Source organism: Cervus elaphus, chromosome 12, assembly GCF_910594005.1.
Source record: "Cervus elaphus chromosome 12, mCerEla1.1, whole genome shotgun sequence".
In the NCBI taxonomy this organism is placed as follows: domain Eukaryota; kingdom Metazoa; phylum Chordata; class Mammalia; order Artiodactyla; family Cervidae; genus Cervus; species Cervus elaphus.
Genome location: NC_057826.1, coordinates 65,232,116 through 65,251,965, shown reverse-complemented (window position 1 = coordinate 65,251,965; position 19,850 = coordinate 65,232,116). Strand labels below are relative to the sequence as shown.

The window sequence follows — 19,850 nt, the reverse complement described above, 5'->3', positions numbered from 1 at the left end:
CATATTCCAATAAAAACTGTTTTGAAAAAGGAATATTTCTTCTTTGTTATTGAGAAGATATGGGGGGGGGGGGAATATAATTCAGAACAGCCTACAATGCCTAGCTCATACAGCCAAACCAGGGGAATTATCTGAGTAAATTGACATCATTTGACATATCAGCAAAGAGCCATCAGTCACTCTTACCCTGAAAGCTTAAATCTCCTTATTTTCTCAATTCTCCTTAAGGATACATATGATTTCTTGTTTCTTTGTTTTGTTCAGTCTGATGGTGCATTGTAAAATTCAGAAGCTTTTTAAATAGACTTTTGTAGGTCTCACTTTTTTTTTTAATTTATTTTTTTCTTTTAGGTCTCACTTTTTAAAGTTAATTTGTATTTTTATATTTACACATGGATTAGTCTTAAATATAGCCAGAAGTCTCCTCTAATCATGATCTCCCCTGGAGCTGGGATAGAGTAGACATTGTGAAGAAGGAAGGAAAGTGGATGTTTAGGAAATGAATGAAGGCATCCGTTCCAACTCATGATGTGTTCACGTAGATGCACTCTTTTTTTTTTTTTTTACATTTTGAACCAGTTGTTTTATTAGCAAAACTTCTTTCCCAGATATGTTTCTTTATAATCTTTTTTTTCCCATTTATTTTTATTAGTTGGAGGCTAATTACTTTACAATATTGTAGTGGTTTTTGCCATACATTGACATGAATCAGCCATGGATTTACATGTGTTCCCCATCCCGATCCCCCCTCCCACCTCCCTCTCCACCCGATTCCTCTGGGTCTTCCCAGTGCACCAGCCCCGAGCACTTGTCTCATGCATCCAACCTGGGCTGGTGACCTGTTTCACCCTTGATAATATACATGTTTCGATGCTGTTCTCTCTAAACATCCCACCCTCGCCTTCTCCCACAGAGTCCAAAAGTCTGTTCTGTACACTTGTGTCTCTTTTTCTGTTTTGCATATAGGGTTATCATTACAATCTTTCTAAATTCCATATATATGCGTTAGTATACTGTATTGATCTTTATCTTTCTGGCTTACTTCACTCTGTATAATGGGCACCAGGTTCATCCATCTCATTAGAACTGATTCAAATGAATTCTTTTTAATGGCTGAGTAATATTCCATAGTGTATATGTACCACAGCTTCCTTATCCATTTGTCTGCTGATGGGCATCTAGGTTGCTTCCATGTCCTGGCTATTATAAACAGTGCTGCGATGAACATTGGGGTGCACGTGTCTCTTTTATATCTGGTTTCCACGGTGTGTATGCCCAGAAGTGGGATTGCTGGGTCATATGGTAGTTCTAATCCCAGTTTTTTAAGAAATCTCCACACTGTTCTCCATAGCGGCTGTACTAGTTTGCATTCCCACCAAATGTAAGAGGGTTGTTAAGAGGGTTCCCTTTTCTCCACACCCTCTGAATATATAAGAGTGAATATAAATGCACTCTTATATATTCAAACAGTCTTCACAGTCTTCACAGACTAAGAAGGTATTAGTCTTTCTCAAAGTCAACTTCCAGTTAACCACTGAAATACTTGAACAAAGTTTTAGGTACATTTTCTTTTTCAATGCAATTCCAATTTTCTCATTTCTCTAGACCTGTAGTCATTATTTCATCTATGTTTAAAATCAGGTAAAGTCCTAGTATTATCTTTCAAAAGTTCGGTTTGAGAAGAAAATTATCCCTTGCATCATTTGCCTTTTAAATGATCATGCACTTAGATTAAATGTTTCTCATAGAGAAAGAGCCCAGAGGCAGAAGGTTGGAGTCTAATTCTTCATGGACTTTAGGGTAGTAGTATATAAATAAAACCTGTTTACACCAAATTTCTTCCATAAAATCCACAAGGAAGAAAATGCAAACAAGAATGAGAATTTTGTTAGAGGGAAGTCAAAATAAACTAGAAAAGATTTTTATAACCATGTATTTCTATGTCAAATAATATACTACAGAAGCATAAAATCTCAGAGTTGAAAAGAAACTTAAAACCTCATTCTCCCTTCAGGGTTTAAATACAAAGTAATTGCTTTAGTCCCCCACCCCGGCCCCCAAAGTGTGAGAAAATATATAGTTTTCTTTAGTATTTTGCTACAGCTTACTTTTCCTCTTGAGACCCTGGGATAATAGAACCTGCAAGGTTTCCTTCCCTCTCACATGACACCGTGGGTGCTGTGGAGCACGCGAGTGGAGACACCCTCTGTCCCCTGCACCATTGCCTACGCGCTCATTCCTTGCCCCATTTGAGGCAGCAGTCCATCCCTTCCATCCCTCTGCACCCTTGGGCTTCCAGCTTTCTCTTTCAGACTTGTACGTAAATACCTGAGTGAAGCCCTGGCTCCTGGACTCACTACCAAACTCTCCACAGGGATGCAGGACCTGGACAGCAAGGCACACACAGGTCCCTTTGCAATTGTGCAAGTCTTTCTTTGTTTCGCTATATTCTTGGTGCGTTGTTCAGGAGGCAGCAAAAGGACCCCTTTATCCAGAAGGTACAGATATCTGTGGATATTACCTTCCTTGTGTATGTGGGCTGCAGTGAATACACATATAGAAAGAAATTTAAAAGGGAGCAAAAAGGGATTTAACCACTAAGTTCTGATCAATACAGAGGACAAAAGGATTACTGTTTATGCCCAACACACGTGCCTAGAGCTGTATTTCTCAGTATTGAACTACCTTCCAAATTTAGAATTTACACTCACTCTAGTGAATATACAGAGAGTCTTAGGTGTTGAAGAGACAGGTAGATCAAAAACCTTGCATTCAATGCCTTTAACCCTTGTATGAGTCATTTCAAGGAAATCGATGAGAACCAGCAATAACTCTGACAGAAAATCTTACTTCAGCTCATTGCCCAGAGAGATTTAGCTACTTCTCCAAGTGCTGTATCTCTTATTTATTCATTTATTATATCATTCACTCATTTAAGTTTGGAATTAAGTGGCTCCTACAAACCCAGGAGATAATTAGCCATTACCGATTCATATAACACCATGCTGGAGATTACAGTTTGAGTTCTATGAAGGTCACTAGGCCTTTATTCTGCCTATTAACTAACTTATTGCCTTGCCATAAATGGGGATAAACACTGGTTAAGCCAGAAGCTAACAGGGAAGATATTTTAGCTTCTAAAACCTCATGCAGGCTACAGTTCAGGGGGCTGCAAAGAGTCGGACATGGTTGAGTGACTATGCACAACTGCCTCAAAGTTATCATCACTATGAATACAAATAATTGTTGGGATAACTGGTGAAAACATCAGTTTAGTATTATTTTCTGAGTAACACTGCAAAAAAACCTCAACCACTGTTTTTAATGTAGCAGGTAAGCACTAATATTGATACAGTTTTACTCTGTTTCAGGCTCTGTGTTGAACAGACCATGTCATTTAATCCTCATGACTACCCCATGAGGTATATACTATTGGATTCCCCTGAAAACAGAGCTTGAGATAAGGGCTTTGTGTGGTTGGTTTGGGGGAGGTAATCCTTGAGGGCATGAATGAGGATAGAGAAAGCCCACAGAGAAGGAAGAGGAGTCAATAAAAGGCTGCATTAATCAGACACCATGGTGGACAATAGGGACTCAAGCTGCTTGACCTCCTGAGAAGTAGAAAGATGCCTCCCATAGTTGTCCAGCAGAAAGACAGGAAGCAGGGGCATTTATCCACTGATGCCCATGCCCCACTGGTCAAGCTTTAACCCCCAGAGCTAGAGAGCTCTCCTAGGGCAGAAAGGAGAAAAGCAAGGTGTTGATGGCTCTCAGGGAGGTAAGTGGATGCAGCCAACAATGGTCCACAGCAGACACGGCTAAAACTAGAGGTGAAATATGTGAGTCAGGGCAACAGCAGCTTCTGACACAGTTATTATCTCCCCATTTTACAGAGGGGAAACCAAGATACATGGAGATTACCTCACCTGCTCAAGATCACAAGGTGGGTCAGTGGTAGAGTCAGGATTCAAACACTGACCATCAGACTTCAAGGTCATGGTCCCAACCATAAGGGTTAATGACTGCTGCACTATTCTCTTCCCAGTGTAGCTCCACCTACAGGTTTGGTAGTCCACCCACCAAATCTATTTGGAAACCAGGTTGGGGACATTTATTCAAACACCGCACTTTCTTCTTTGGTAATTCATTTTTCAAGTTGCAACAACATAAGAAAATGCTACTAGAATGCTGTATCTACATTTTGGGAAGAAAATAAATACCTTTCACTTGAGATCATGCAGGAAGAGAGAGGTTCAGATAGTACACCACTTGTAAGGGGGAAAAAAAATCACTCACACAACTTTTTTTGAGTTTAGAAACTGTTTTTTGATTTTTTTTATTAAAACATAATTCTTCAAAGAGTACAGAAATACACCTGGCCATGATCAAGTTAGATGTCAACCAACCGCTTCAAACATACATAAGAAATATCTACCAAATTCTGGCTCACAAGAACTTATTAAATTGTACATATACATTATTGGAACATCAACGTGGCTACATTTGACAGATTCTTCTAAAGTGGACACAATTTTCTGACAGATTATGTTCCTTCGTGATGAAAGCTGTGACAGCTGTGAATGTCTGAAAGATAAACTTGAAGGGCCACGGGGTGAAGCATACAGAGGGCATGCAGGGCCCTGAGAGAGCGGGTGGCAGGCAGGCCCCTGTTTCCACTGTGAGCACACAATGTACAGAAGAGACAAACACGAAGAGGAAGGCACTCCCTCCTGGGGAGAAGGGTCTTTGGGTTCACAGTCAGGAATCACAAGACAGCACACCCAGGAAAGGACAGGAAAAAGAAATTCCCCGCACACAGTCTGACCTTCCTCCAAGGGACAAGGGCCAGTGTGGTTCAAGGAGATCTGCAAGGACCACTGCCTTTGGGATATGCTGCTTGCCACTGAGTATGCCGCCCCCCCCCCCTTCAAGCTTGCTAAAGGCACGGGATTGGCTCCCTTAGGAACAATAAACAAGAACAAAACACCCATCAGAAAAGAGCAGAGCTGGTGCTTGATTTGCTCTCATTAAGAGTGAAGTGTCATCTGTACTTTGAATTCAGCCTGGTGAAACCCACCTCAAAGTGGTCTCGAATCACTTGTGAGAGCCTCCAGGTGACTGATCAGTTGAGGACATTGTCCTCCCTCTCCTATCCTGTCTGGCTCCTGCTATAACTTCATTGGGAAACAGGAAGCCAAGAGCTTACCTGGGCTAGGTGTTGCCTTGGCATTTTACAATGATGAATTCCTTCTCTGTTTTGTTCCTCCTTTATGCCCAAAATGAAGGAAGTCATACAAAGAGACTGAAAATGAAACTGGCAACACCTGGGGTCTGGAGTCTTCCCTGGAAGAGAACCAAATGTTTCCCACTCTTTTGGGCAGAATCACCTCTCCTAATCAAGTATTTTTAGCTTGACATTTCCAGAGGCCCCCATGTATACTAACTTTGCCTTTTTAAATGATTTTTAATTCCAGAAGTTGGCACAAGATCATCATTTTCAATATCCTTTACCCCTGCTGATTGCTGCATAGAATCTTTCTCATGAGATCATCTGGGAAGATTAAAGACTACAGAGTGTGGGTATTTCTCAGTCTTTCTTCTCCACTTCTTTCACATTTTAAAATCAATCTAATAGGCATTTTCTTTATGGTCACATGGCTCCATAATTATCTTGGGCTTCTCTTAGAATACCTGCTCCCTTTGGCACTCCATAGACACTCTCCTCTATGTGTACTCTCTGCAGGGCCCCAGAACTGAGATATCCTCAGAAAATGCACATGAAGTTCCCTCCCAAGACCCGTTCCCCACTACCCAGCTTTTGCCTCCACTGTGAGGAACATGGACTTTACTAAGGACTTGGATCACTGAGATAAACATATATATATAGATATACACATCCTCAATGAAAAGGACATTCGATTTTATATATAGATTTCCCTCTCATTCATAAGCACTTGGCCCACAGAGGAGGAGGCAACCCATGCTGAGTTGCAATGAGATCATACAAATCACAGGCCCAGTGAAAGAAGAGCAGGAATGTGGAAAGGTCTGTGGCTTCCAAGAATTCACAAGCCTTGCTAGGAATCCACCTTTGGGAAGATGCTCACTTTATTGTTTCTGCTCATCTTCCGCTCCACCCTGCCTACCTTGGGTATCTTTGTCTGGATCAGCTCTTCTGGGGTGTTACCCAAGGGAGGAAGCAGCCTCTTCTTGCTGTTTCGGGTCTCTGAGAGCCACTGGGGAGGCAACTCAAAAGGCCCAAAGCCAAACTGCAGGGAATACTTGTCGGGAAATGTCTCAGATTCCACAGACACTGCTGGTGCTACCTGGGAGATAGAGTCCACGGTGCCCGGGGGTGGTGCGGGAGTTGCAAACTGTGGTCCCAGCTCTGCCTCCAGGCAGGTGGGAAGTAGCTCCTTGGCCTGGAGAGCCCCTGAACCTGGGTACTTGGCTTCGCTCTCTTCCTCGTCTTCTGTGGACTTGAAGATCTGCTGCTGCCCAATGTGGAACATCTCCAGGAGTTGGCTACCTGAGCGCATGCTGGGCTCCAGGCTGGCGTCAGCCATCCCACTCCCTGTGCCCACCACGTTTCGGCGGCTGTAGCGGTGGTGCAGTTGGACCAAGGTCCCTACCAAGCACTTGCGAACAGATTTGTTCACAGTAAGAAAAAGCACAGGGTTCGCCAGCAGAGAGACTTTGGGCAGCCAGATGGCCGTGAGCAGCAAGAAGACGGACGTGTCGGGGACGTTGAGCACTGTCTGGTAGACGACCAGCGTGGCATAGGGCACACTGCATAAGATGAAGACCATCACCATGGACAGCAGCGTGGCATGCAGCTCAGCCTCCCGCTGGGAAGCGTAGGGGATAGAGATGGTGTTCTGTGGGGTCCGCAGTGCTGCTATGATAACCTTCTTCTTCTGGCTGGCGCTCAGGGCCCGGCGTATCAGTATTAAGAAGAAGAACGAAACAGCCACAGGCACGATGACCGTGGTGATGTTGTAGACCAGAACATATACCAGGTGGCCCAGAGAGTGGCTCCAGACTTCCGTGCAGGTTGACATGGCGTAGATGTCGGCCACATTGGTCACTGCAAACCCAGGGACACTGGCCACCACTGCATGGGCCCAGATGTATATCACTAGTTCTCGGGACTTGGCATCAGATATTTTTCTCTCCAGCGGATAGAGGACTGAGTAGTACCTGCCAAAGGCACAAGCAAAATTCACTTCACAGAAGAAGATACACTTTAACTTAGGGGAATTCACATTACTAAAAGTAGGAGAGAGGAAAGAAAGGGTCGAGTTCTTTCTTTCTGCCTCAGACAGAGGAGATCACTAGGGGAATTTGGAAGCTAGACCTTAAGTTTTGAGGACTTTGCCATACAATTCATTGTGAGCTTTATAATTATGGCCACCAGCACTAAATCCCGAAGAGTGCCCTCGATATAAACGATGTCTCCATCTGCTGTGAAGACACTCTTTTTCAATTTAAGGGTAAAGGGTAATTTGTAAAAATATTTTACATGGGCTAGAGGAGCTTAAGGGCAATTTTCAAAGCCATGAAGAGAGAGAAATTTGCACACAAATCCAAAGCAAACTCATCCTGCAGTATATATACATGGGTATCATTAACATTTACAGCTGCTGGGGCAGAAGAACCCAGTGTGAGGGATAGACTCTGACAAAGTCTTTCAAAATCAATTCCACTGAAAAAATTGTGTGGGATCAGGAGCCATTTTCCATGATAATCGCTCAGGACCCTAAGAGCAATCAGTAGGTCTAAAATACCCGCACAGTTATATCTTTGTTAAAATCAGAGATTTTTTTTTCCCTTCAAGCTTGACTTGATTATTCTATAACCACCTAATCAGAATTCCCAAAGCACCTTGTTTCAATATCACCTATGATTTGGGGAAACTGAGTAATTTGTTAAACCCCTAGAACCACATCTGTCTTGAATGGGCAGTCAGTAGCCCTCAGAGATACAGCAAGTTTCTCGCTCACCCCACGTCTGCGCAGTCAGCTAACACTGGAGTTGACCTTCCAACCCTACTAACATGTATTCCCTCACGGGGCCACCTGAGCATGTGTGATTTCCTGTCACAAGGATTTCTAAGTACTACCCATGTGCTACATATTGTGCCAGGCACTGGGCTGCAATGATGAAAGGATACACAAGAATGTTTCTAAACTACATGGGGAAAAAATGGCATGTAAGCAAACAATTATAACTGAGGAGAAGATGACTCTGCTGGAGGCATGCACAGAGGAGGTAGGGGAAAGGGAGCACCTGGGAAAATGTCAAGAGAAAGTGGTGCTGTGGTGGAGTCTGTCAGGGGACAGGCTGGGGGAGAGACGATGCAAACACACATGACCATGGATGACCAGAGATGGATGGAGCACGGTAAAATGTATTCTAGCTCGCTTTCTGGGAGGGGAAAAAAAGAGAAAGAAATGTATAAGTTATGCACACTCTCAATTTTTTCTCTCTGAATATAGATAAACTTTTCTAATCATCATTTAACAAATCCAATGTGATGGACCCACACCCACACATGAATACATGTCCACTATCTCTGATTCCCATTTGCTAAAAGACATGTAACGAACCCCAGCTTCCCATAATTTCTGATTCCATTATATGTTGGGAAACAGATGCAACATGAGTGCACAGGTTCACTATACATCATTTTGTTGGAGTGTACGTGTCTAGGGAATGATGCAGAAGTGCACATGGCCTCCCAATTAACTTGCTGACTTGGTGCCATGAAACAAATATCTGAGAAAGAAGTGAGAGAAAGGACTATTCTCCCTTTGTCTTCAAGTACACCACACTTATGCTTTTGAGTAATCACTAAATAATGAAATAGGGATCTACCAACCTTGCTTTTCTACTAAAAGAACTTGCTTACCTTTTTTAAAAAAAATAGGAATTTGATATTAACAGATGTGCTAAGCCATTTCAGTCATGTCTAATTCTTTGCGACACTATGGACTATAGCCTGCCAGGCTCCTCTGTCCATGGGATTCTCCAGGCAAGAATACTAGAGTTGGTAGCCATTTCAGGAGATCTTCCTGCCCCAGGGATCAAACCCAAGTCTCTTATGTCCCCTGCATTGGCAGGCAGGTTCTTTATTACTAACACCACCTGGGAAGCCCATTAATAGATGCACAATACTATATATAAAATAGATAAACAATACAAATAAAGACCTACTATACAGCACAGGGAACTATATTCAATATCTTATAATAACCTATAATGGAAAGGAATCTGGCAAGATTTTATATATCTATATATATATCTGATTCACTTTGTTGTACACCTGAAACATTGTAAATCAACTATACTTCAATTAAAAAAAAATAAAGTAAAAGATACACTGGAAAAAACTTTAAAATGATGGCAAAAATACAGTAGATTTTCTGCTGGAAAGATAATACGTATTTCTTATTATTTATGTATTTTCTTGCCTAAAACCAGAGGCTCAAAAATAACCCACAGGGATTACTGCACTGTTCTAGGTGGAATAGCAATCTGTCCTGAATGACGTGTTTCCACTCTTATTGCATCCTATTCTTAAAAAAACTTCAGGATTCATAGCAGCATTATTCACAACATCCAAAATGTGGTGACAACCCAAATGTCCCTTAAGTAGTAAACAGATAAATAAACTGTGGTATATGCATCCAATGGAAAATTATTCAGCAATAAAAAGGAATGAAGTAAGTTGTTAAAAGAGTAGGTCAGGGGGCTCCCCTCGTTGCTCAGTAGTAAAAATCTGCCTGCCAATGCAGAAGGCATGGGTTCAATCCCTGATCCGGAAAGACCCCACATGCCGTGGAGCAACTAAGCTTGTGTGCCACAACTATTGAGCCTATGCTCTAGAGACCAGGAACTGCAACAAGAGAAGCCACAGCCGTGAGAAGTCCACACGCTGCATCTGGAGAGTAGCCCCTGCTCTCTGCACCCGGAGAAGAGCCTGCACAGCAATGAAGACCCAACATGGCCAAAAGTAAACAAAATCATTTTTAAAAGATAAAAGAGTAGATTGTAGCAGTTCTCATCATAAGTAAAATGATATGTTTCTATATGAGATGATGGATGTTATCTCTTTTTTTTAGAATTTTTTTCATGTGGACCATTTTTAAAGTCTTTATTGAATTTGTTACAGTATCACCTCTGTTTTATGTTTTGACTTTTCAGCCATGAGGCATGTGGGATCTTAGCTCCCTGATTAAGGATCAGAACCCACACCCCCCGCATTGGAAGGTAAAGTCTTAGCCACTTGACTGCCAGAGAAGTCTCTGGCTAAATTTCTAGTGAGTCCTTCACAATATGTGTAAGAAGATCCATTATGCCTTAAATTTATACAATGGTGTAGTAAAGGGCCTGTTGAGTGATGACCCCCATGTAAAAGAAAGCAGACACAAATCCAAACTGGTCCATGTCACTTGGTTTTGTCACCTGCCTTGTCTGCTCCTGTGGATGGTGAGTTTCTAAGGAGAAACTGTCAAAGAGCTGCAGTGGATCTCTAGTGGTAAAAGGATGGCAGACAATTTATCTGGGAAAGAATGTGCCAAACAGAAGAGAAGACTAGAAAAAAAAAAAAAATATATATATATATATATCAGTGCAGCCTATCTAAACACAGGCCGCAAATAGTTCATTTAGTTCTTTTTACTCCGGAGGAAACTGAGGCTCAGAGAGGTTTGCCCAAAGCCACCAGCAAGGAAACAGCACAGGTGGGACTTAAAATCAGACTTCTGGCTCCAAGATCCCTCTTTTAAGTACAAAGTCAATGGTTTCTCCTAGTATGCAGAAGGCTTTGTATGACTTTGTGTCCTGTCATGCAGCTGACACTGGGCAGCTAATGAAATCTGGGTTCCAAGTCAGATAGGGTGAAGTGACTCCACAGATGGATTTTGTAGTCTATGCCCTCAATAGGTCATTAAGGTTTAAGCATGTTTTAAATAGACAAAGAGTATTAAAATTCTAACACCTAAAACATAGTTAAATTTATCACAGGATATAAAGTCAGAAGAATCAGCACATTTCACATCAGCAACTTCTCCTTTTTGTAAATCTTGAAATCAAAAATTCTTGTGGACACAAAATATTTTTCAATTCTTGTGTGCTTATTTAATTCTGTTCTCTAAAATGTATTATTATCTCAACTGTGTTCCTGAAGTGCTAGCAACAACAACAACAAAAAAGGCAGGAAGTTGTTGATTACTGAGATCTTTACACTTCACTATGATAAATTTGATCAAATTATGTATAATAGCAATAGCTAGGATGTAAGATGTAAGATTTATTTCAAATGGACATCCATTAAAAAGTTACGGGAATGAACGAAATCATGCAATATATAGTTTTTTGGATCTGGCTTCTTATACTGTATCCAGAAAAGGCAAAACTATACAGTGGTTGCCCAGGGTGAAGGGTAAGAAGTAGCAATTGACAATAAAAGGGCAACACAGAAGAAATTTGGAAGCTGACAGATCTGTTCTTTCTAGCATTGTGGTGGTGGATACACAACTCCATGCATGTGTTAAAATTCATAGAACTGCAGATCATAAAAATAAATATAAAAAGAAAAAAAAAAGTTACGGGAAGAGAAAGCAATCACCATCACAGTATAAAACCTTGGAAATAAATCCTACAAATAAACCAGGAATTTCTGGTGCTATCTGGCCAGGTCCAACTGGACTGTCTAATCACTTGTTAAATAACTACTGAATTGTTTGTTCTCTTGTTCTTCCAGAAATGTTTTCATCCATCATCAAAAGGCCCTAATTGCAGAGTTAGCAATCTGATGAGCAATCTACTGCAATTGCAAAGCAAATATGGCCAATTCCAACCAGACTGAAACTATATCATGCCCCAGGTCTGCCCCAGCATCCTCATGATGTAGCCTCCTCAACACCACATCTTTTCTCAAAAGCCCCGTTTTCCAGGGCTGCTGGCTTTTGTGAGGTATCTGTTTCAGCAGTTGATTCTCTTTCTCTTGACCACAAGCAATATTTGGAACATCAGCTATTCACTATTTGCTTCACAGTGATAATTTTTCAGTACACTTAAAAAACGTTACGCCCCTGGCTACTTAATCTTACCTGTCCAAAGCAATGGCAGGGAAACTGAGGATAGTCACAGAGCAGAAGACTTTGTGCAAAAACTTGACGACCTTGCAGAAGAGCATGGTGTAGATCCACCAGCAACAGTGAGGACTGGTGCTGAGGATGATGTCGAAGGGCACGCAGACCAGGCTGGCACAAATCCCCGAGCAGGCCAGGTTTTTAATGAACCTGTTGGTGACAGATTTGAACACGGTTGTGCGGCAAGTCGACCATAACACCATGAAGTTTCCTGGCCAGATAGGCAAAAATAAAAACAAAAGAATTTTTAGATAAAAAGATAGAAGACAGAAAGGAAAGAAGGAAAATGCAGGTTAAAAAAAAGATTGAAAACCACATTTGAGAGTTCATTTCAAAGAACTTAAAGGCCATATTATATTATCAATTTATATGAAATTATTAAATCACTTTCATACATATCAAAAAGTCTATAAGAATTTTTATTGGTGAGTTTTTAAATTTAATTTCGGGCATAATAAATATTATCATGATGATCCTGTCACACCTGAGTATAAACAATTGGCTAGGGATTACTAAATCTCAGCCAGTCTAAAGCTTGCAAATGACCTCCAGTTACCAAACTGCCACAGAAACAGGACAAAAGACATACATGTGGCTTACAATTTTCTATTAGCCATATATTTTTTTAGCCATATTTTTTAAAACTAAAAAGAAGCAGGTGAAATGTTAATAGTGTATTTTATTGACCCCAATCTATGCTAAACAATATCATTTCAACATATCATTACTACTTTAAAAAGTACTAATGAAATATTTCCATTCTTATTTTTTTACCACATCTTTGAAATTTGGCATGCATTTTTTAAATTGAAATATAATTAATACATAACATTATATTCATTTTAGGTGTGTGTGGTGTACATTTTATTTTACACTTACAACATATTTTCATTTCACATTAGTCACATTTCAAGTGCTCCAGAGCCACATACAGCTGGTGGCCACTGAAGAGGCCTGCACTCTTCTAGATCTTTAGCACCTATAACACACTTGCCTGTCTCTCTCTAAGCGTTCTCCTCCTGTGGCTTCCACAGGCCCACAGTCTCCTGGTGTTTCTCCCACCCTCCCACCTCTCCCAGGTCCTAGAGGCTCCCAGTCTTCTTTACCAGGCCCTTTCCCATCTTCTCTCTGCAGCCTCTTCCTAGGTTGAATTATCCATTGAGATGTCTTGCTTTTGAAACACTAATAACCCTCACATTCACGCCCCAGACTAGGCCTCTCTCCTCCCAACTCCAGACTCCTGTTTGCCACTAAATGTTGGATTCTCCATTCCCTCTCAGTCTGTTCTGCCTATTCATTGTCCTCCAGAGCCTACACAATCCAGGACCAACCTGCCTAATCTCACACCATGCTGCCCCTGGCTGGCTGGGCATAGTCATGCTGCTCTTTTTTTCTGTTCTTGAAACACATCGAGGCTGATTCAGTCTCAGTACCTGTGTACAAGCTTTTATACTGCCTAGCAAGGTTCTTGTATATCTGACTGATTCCTTTTAATCCAGGTCTTAGTATAATTGCTGCCTCCTCAGAGAGGCCTTCTCTAACCATATTTTTATTTTAAACATTTACTGTTCCTCCCCCCACTATACTCTGTTATAATACTGTGGCCTTCTTAGCTTTCATAATTATTCATTTGTTTATTCATTTTCCCTTCATTTCATGAAGACAAAAAAAAAAAAATGTCAATCTTGTTCACCATTATAACTCCACTGCCTAGTTCAGTATCTAGCACAGAATAGGCGTTCAACAAATATTTAGATGAATGAATTTGTAAAAGGACAAATAACAACTAAAAGTCCCTGCAATAAAATTACCCTTTTGTATTTGGAATATCACAAGAGGCTATTCTAAGTCAGTAGTTCCCAAACCTTACTATGCATAAGGATTACTATATCAGACATCCTGACTCACAGTTACAGGTATAGAATTGGAAACTTGCATTTGTAACAAGCTGGCCCCAGACTGAAGTATCAGAATTAACTGCCATGTCTAGACAGAGACTATAGCCCTTATCCCCAGGGTCTCACAGGGCCCAAGTGCTCAGGTATACCAGGCAGCCTATTCTACTAGGGAGGCTTTCACCTGGTTAGAGACCCAGGTCCACACGGCCAGTCAGTCATGACCCAAGAATACTGCTGCCTCTTGAGTACAGGCACAGAGAATGCCCTCTAATGAACTGAGCTGGCAGCTCAGTCTCACACAGAAGGAGAGCCATGGGGTCAGGGGAGGGGATAGCAGAATTCAGGGCTCCAGCCAAAGTCACCCCAGGAGCTGCCTCAGTGCCTCAGATGTTGACATAACTTTCTGTCAAGAGTCTCTTTTCAAACACAATATTCTACAGCTACTTCTTATTTGCCAGAAAAAAAAAAAAAGGCATTGTGTTTAGGTAAGTAGGCCAGCTGCTTCCAGGAAATTCTCTAACAAACTTTGCTTACATAAGTATGCTGCCTCAGTGAGATGAAATTTGCAGTGGGAATACATACACACGTGTTCAATACAAAAGCTGTTTATACTAATACCACTACCTCAGGCCGCTCTAGCTCTCCTGTCACCAAGGTTATAAGCTGAGCAATAATGATGTATTTGAAGCTTCATCTATATGGGGATTTTTTTTCCTGGCCTTTTTCCACTGAAACGCAGAATAGGATCTTGCTGAAGCATCTTTCCTCACTTAAGTTTTACAGACAGGATTTAAAATCTGGTAACCATCTAATAACAAAACTGCCCACTTAAAGAAATCTGCCATGAAAAGAGTGTCATAATATCATCAGTTGTTAATACTGAGGCTGTCTCCAGTCCACCAGGGGACTTTCTATAAAGACATAAATGAAGACCCTGAGCATTCTCTTTTTCTCTATCACTATTAATCTTTGTCATCTCGTAGGTTACGCTGGAAAGCCTTTTCATAGGAAAAGGTCAGTTTTCATTCCAATCCCAAAGAAAGGCAATGCCAAAAAATATTCAAACTACTGGACAATTGCACTCATCTCACATGCGAGCAAAGTAACGCTCAAAATTCTCCAAGTGAGGCTTCAACAGTACGTGAACCAAGAACTTCCAGATGTTCAAGGTGGATTTGGAGGTCAAATTGCCAACATCCATTGGATCATAGAAAAAGCCAGAGAGTTCCAGAAAAACATCTACTCCTGCTTTATTAACTACACCAAAGCCTTTGACTATGTGGATCACAACAAACTATGGAAAATTCTTAAAGAGATGGGAATAGCAGACCACCTTACCTGCCTCCTGAGAAATCTGTACGCAGGTCAAGAAGCAACTGTTAGAACGGGACATGGAACTATGGACTGGTTCCAAATTGGGAAAGGAGTAAATCAAGGCTGTATATTGTCACCCTGCTTATTTAACTTATATGCAGAATACATCATGCAAAATGCTGGGCTGGATGAAGCACAAGGTGAAATCAAGATTGCTGGGAGAAATACCAATAACCTCAGATACGCAGATGACACCACCCTTACGGCAGAAAGCGCAGAAGAACTAAACAGCCTCTTGATGAAAGTGAAAGAGGAGACTGAAAAAACTGGCTTAAAACTCAACATTCAGAAGACTAACATCATGGCATCTGGTCCCATCACTTCATGGCCAATAGATGGGGAAATAATGGTAACAGTGAGAGACTTCATTTTCTTGGGCTCCAAAATCACTGCAGATTGTAACTACAGCCATGAAATTATAAGATGCTTGCTCCTTGGAAGAAAAGCTATGACTAACCTAGACAACATATTAAAAAGCAGAAACATTACTTTGCTAACAAACATCTGTCTAGTCAAAGCTATGGTTTTTCCAGTAGTCATGTATGGATGTGAAAGTTGGACCATAAGGAAAGCTGAGCACCGAAGAATTGATGCTTTTGAACTGTGGTGTTGGCGAAGACTCTTGAGAGTCCCTTGGACTGCAAGGAGATCCAACCAGTCTTTCCTAAAGGAGATTAGTCCTGGGTGTTCATTGGAAGGACTGATGCTAAAGCTGTAACTCCAATACTTTGGCCACCTGATGCAAAGAATTGACTCTTTGAAAAAGCCCCTGATGCTGGGAAAGATTGAAGGCAGGAGGAGAAGGGGACAACAGATGATGAGATGGTTGGATGGCATCACTGACTCAGTGGACATGAGTTTGAGCAAGCTCTGGGAATTGGTGATGGACAGGGGAAGCCTAGCATACTGCAGTCTATGGGGTCGCAAAGAGTCAGACATGACTGAGTGACTGAACTGAACTGAACTGAGGCTACGCTGAATAAAATATTCTATGTAACAAACAAGAAAATTCATTGCAAAGTACAGGAGAGGGTGTGTGCCAACGTCTTGCATGTACACAGTAAATTGTTTTGCAGCTGAAACTAATCTCAGATATCATTTCCTTCATATTCTAACTCTCTTATCTTTCTCTCTCCCAATTATGAAGGGCACACTTTTTATTGTTTTTTTAAATCACACATCTTATTAGTATGTCTACACTTATGAATGACAAAACTTGTTTTCATCGAGTTGCTTTTGAAAAATCTGAGATGGCTGTAGTCACATTTTATCTCCACTTATTTACAAAACTCTAGGTGGCATCTGAAACCTAACCCCTTTTCCTATTAAGAACTACAGCTAAGCCTCTATGTTCTGTTCCTTCTCTAAACTACTTCTCTTTCTCCTCACTTAAAAACTGATGCATTTGGCTCTAAGAACCTGAATTAGAAGAAAGTATCAGGTGAAGGGCACCCATACTCAAGCTTGATCGGCCACACGTTTTATAAAAAAGTGTGTGTGTGTGCACGTGAGTACACACATACACGTACATGCACACAAATACATACACAACAACAAAGCATGAAAATTACATATTTGATCATTTAATCTCATGAGCACTGTAGATTCTTCTTAGCTTTACAAGGTACACCAAGGGATAATTCAGTATATATTTTAAACAGAGTATTCAACCTTGAGATACTTTTTATTTTAGACATCTTGTGTTTTAAATCACCCAATCCCTTTTAGAGATGATTCAAGTTTCTGTATCCATTCTTTCTCCCTACACATTCACGTTATATTTCCTAATGCTGGAGTCCATGACAACATTCTGTGCCAGGATTGTGGGCACAGTACCAGTTAGTACATACTCATAACACACACAACTGAAAGGGAAATGAGAGGTAGAACATGATGGCATTGGTTCAAATCTACTCTCCCTGGGACTGCTATTACTCTATCATTCCTCCTCAGCTAAATTACAAATCAAGATTTCCCTTTACAAAGTATAACTTGATATAAGACAATGCGTAAAATGACAAAAAAAGAAAGTAAAAATTATTGATGCAGTGATAACTATCTATAAACTTTAAAGTATTTATCTTTCCAAACTCCTGTTTAGATATACAGATGTTTTTATTATGCCAGTTGGACCAACTATTCACATGGTTTTTTAGATCTTTTTCCATATCAACCATCTTTCTGTGACAATAAATAAAAATAGATCAATATCATCATTTTAACAACTCCATAAAAGCAACAATGCTTCTGTGGTTATACACTAGTGTATTTTGTCTACTGCATATTGATGAGCTTTCTAAAGCTGTTTTCAATACATCTCTAGTATACAATGTTGAGTTCAACATCCTTATATATTTAAATTTGGAGGAATTCGACTGATTATTTACTGAAGATAAATTTCTAGAAACAATTTCCGGGTCAAAGAATTTGCATGTTTTATATATATATACACATATATATATATATTGCAAAATGACCCTCCATAAAAGGCATATGAGAGCATTGTTTTTCCCACACGCTCATAAAAATTCTGTAGTCTCACTGAAATATTTGGAATTTTGCATGCTTCCTCAATCCTAGGATTCATGTTTTCCTTACTTCTAGAAAATTTTCATCCATGGCCTCTTTGAATTTTTGCCCTATCCTTTTTCTCCCTATTATCTTCTTCTGAAATTCTTAACAGACTTACATTAAACTTCATTCTCGTCTCTTAACCTCTCTTTCATGTTCTCCACTTTCCATTAATTTATTGTCTTCTGCAAACTGAAAGCTATTTCTCAGGTTTTCCTTCCATTTTATCAATTCTTAATTCATCTAAAAGTAGTAAAACCATCTTTCTTTCTGGTAGCTTATTGGGCATTAAACCTTTTGAAATTTATATTTGGGTCTACTGCAAACTGCCTACTCTTTATTTCTAGTGTCTAGTCATCTTACTATGGCTTTGTTCCTTTTTTAATCTAAAATCATGCTTTTAAACTGCTTATAATTTTCTTTTAGATTATTCTATTGTTTTTAGTTCTCAACATGTTCATTTTGCCATTTGTTTGCTATATTGGCTCTCTTTTTATGGTTTTCCCCACATGGTTTTTAATGTCCAGTTATGAGCTCATAGTATATGGGGGTTGCTTTTCTGGGGCAGGCTATAGACCAGGTCATGGACCATTCTGAGAAAAGTTTAGTGTGTGGGGAAATTTTTACCCTAAGGAGATGCAGGATACTTTAATGACTAAGAGCACAAACCCTGAAGACTTCCTCTCATATTCACATCCCAGTTCTACCATTTACTAACTATGTGTGATCATGGGTGACTTAACTTCCCTGTGCCTCAATTTCACTGTCTGTAAAGTGGACATGATAACAATGCCTGTCTCAGAGCCATTACGAGGATTAAATGAGCCCATACAAGTAACATACGTACAGCACTTAGAACAGCTTCTTATGCCTAATAACGTGCTATGTAAGGAGACATGTCACTGTTACTTTCAGCTGCACAGCAGTTCCCACATCTCTAGTATACAATAAGGCTGGGCCAGAGGAAAAGAAACCTGGAGCAGTGTATAGAGACAATAGAAGAGGACAGCACCCTGGAGGGACTAATAAGCAGTCAGAAATGGGAGACAAGATAGGACTGACTGGCCTGCAGATTTCAAATGGAACACTAGGGTCCACCAAGGAAAAAAAATCCTTGGATGGTGCTGGCAAAATCACAGCAGACATCTCGTGGGTTCACCATACTTCCTGGGACTATGTGTTTGGGTATTTGTGACAACTTTAGAGTTCTGTTCTCAGGTGTGTGGGACACACACAACCTGTCTCTCCTCTTTACCGTCTTGTGGATTCAGTGACTTCACTAAGGCCCTGTCTCCCTGGCAGGGAGGGCAGGGGCCACTGCAAGACCTGCTCCCTCCTAGGCTGTCCAGCCTCCATTTGAATCACAAATGACAGGTCTCAGATCAAAGACATCTCTTCTCCAGATGCAGTCCTGCTCCTAGAATCCATCAAGTCTACTATAAGACATTTCAAACAGCCTACAGAAATCTTGCAGGAGCACACAGACATGATATATCTTAATAAAGCCCCACAGTGAATTAAAAATCATAAATGGTCAAGGAAACTGAAAATGGAATCAATGATCTTGACATGGTTTCATAAAGAAAAATGAAAAATCTCAAGGTAATGATGACTTTCTCATCATGCTTTCAATTCAACTATGTAAACAGTGGGAAACCATCAAGAGAGTATTTGTATCATTATGGGTAAGTCTTTTAAATGCTATCTGGCCAATAATAATGGTACAAGCAATAAAACAATGATTATAACTATACTTCATTATTTATTTAAAAACTTTTAAAAACAATAATTACCTACCATCTTCCCAATTAAGTAGACACTACTCTTGTGCATTTAGACACACAGGTTA

At 40.5% G+C, this 19,850-nt stretch overlaps 1 protein-coding gene across 3 annotated transcripts in view; it reads right to left on the bottom strand.

The window, feature by feature from the left end:
* Positions 1 to 4,301: 4,301 nt before the first annotated feature.
* GPR176 (G protein-coupled receptor 176) overlaps positions 4,302 to 19,850 on the bottom strand; it is a 114,047-nt gene continuing 98,498 nt past the window's right edge. For 2 of the 3 annotated variants that reach the window (XM_043919241.1, XM_043919243.1), the window contains exons 2-3: positions 12,117 to 12,308; positions 4,302 to 7,200 (exon numbers count right to left, since the gene is read on the bottom strand). In XM_043919241.1, coding sequence (XP_043775176.1) covers positions 6,078 to 7,200; positions 12,117 to 12,308 — 1,315 coding nt within the window. In that variant the 3' untranslated portion in view covers positions 4,302 to 6,077. Of the gene's footprint in view, positions 7,201 to 12,116; positions 12,370 to 19,850 lie in introns of all 3 variants that reach the window. The other variant, XM_043919240.1, reaches the window with a different exon arrangement.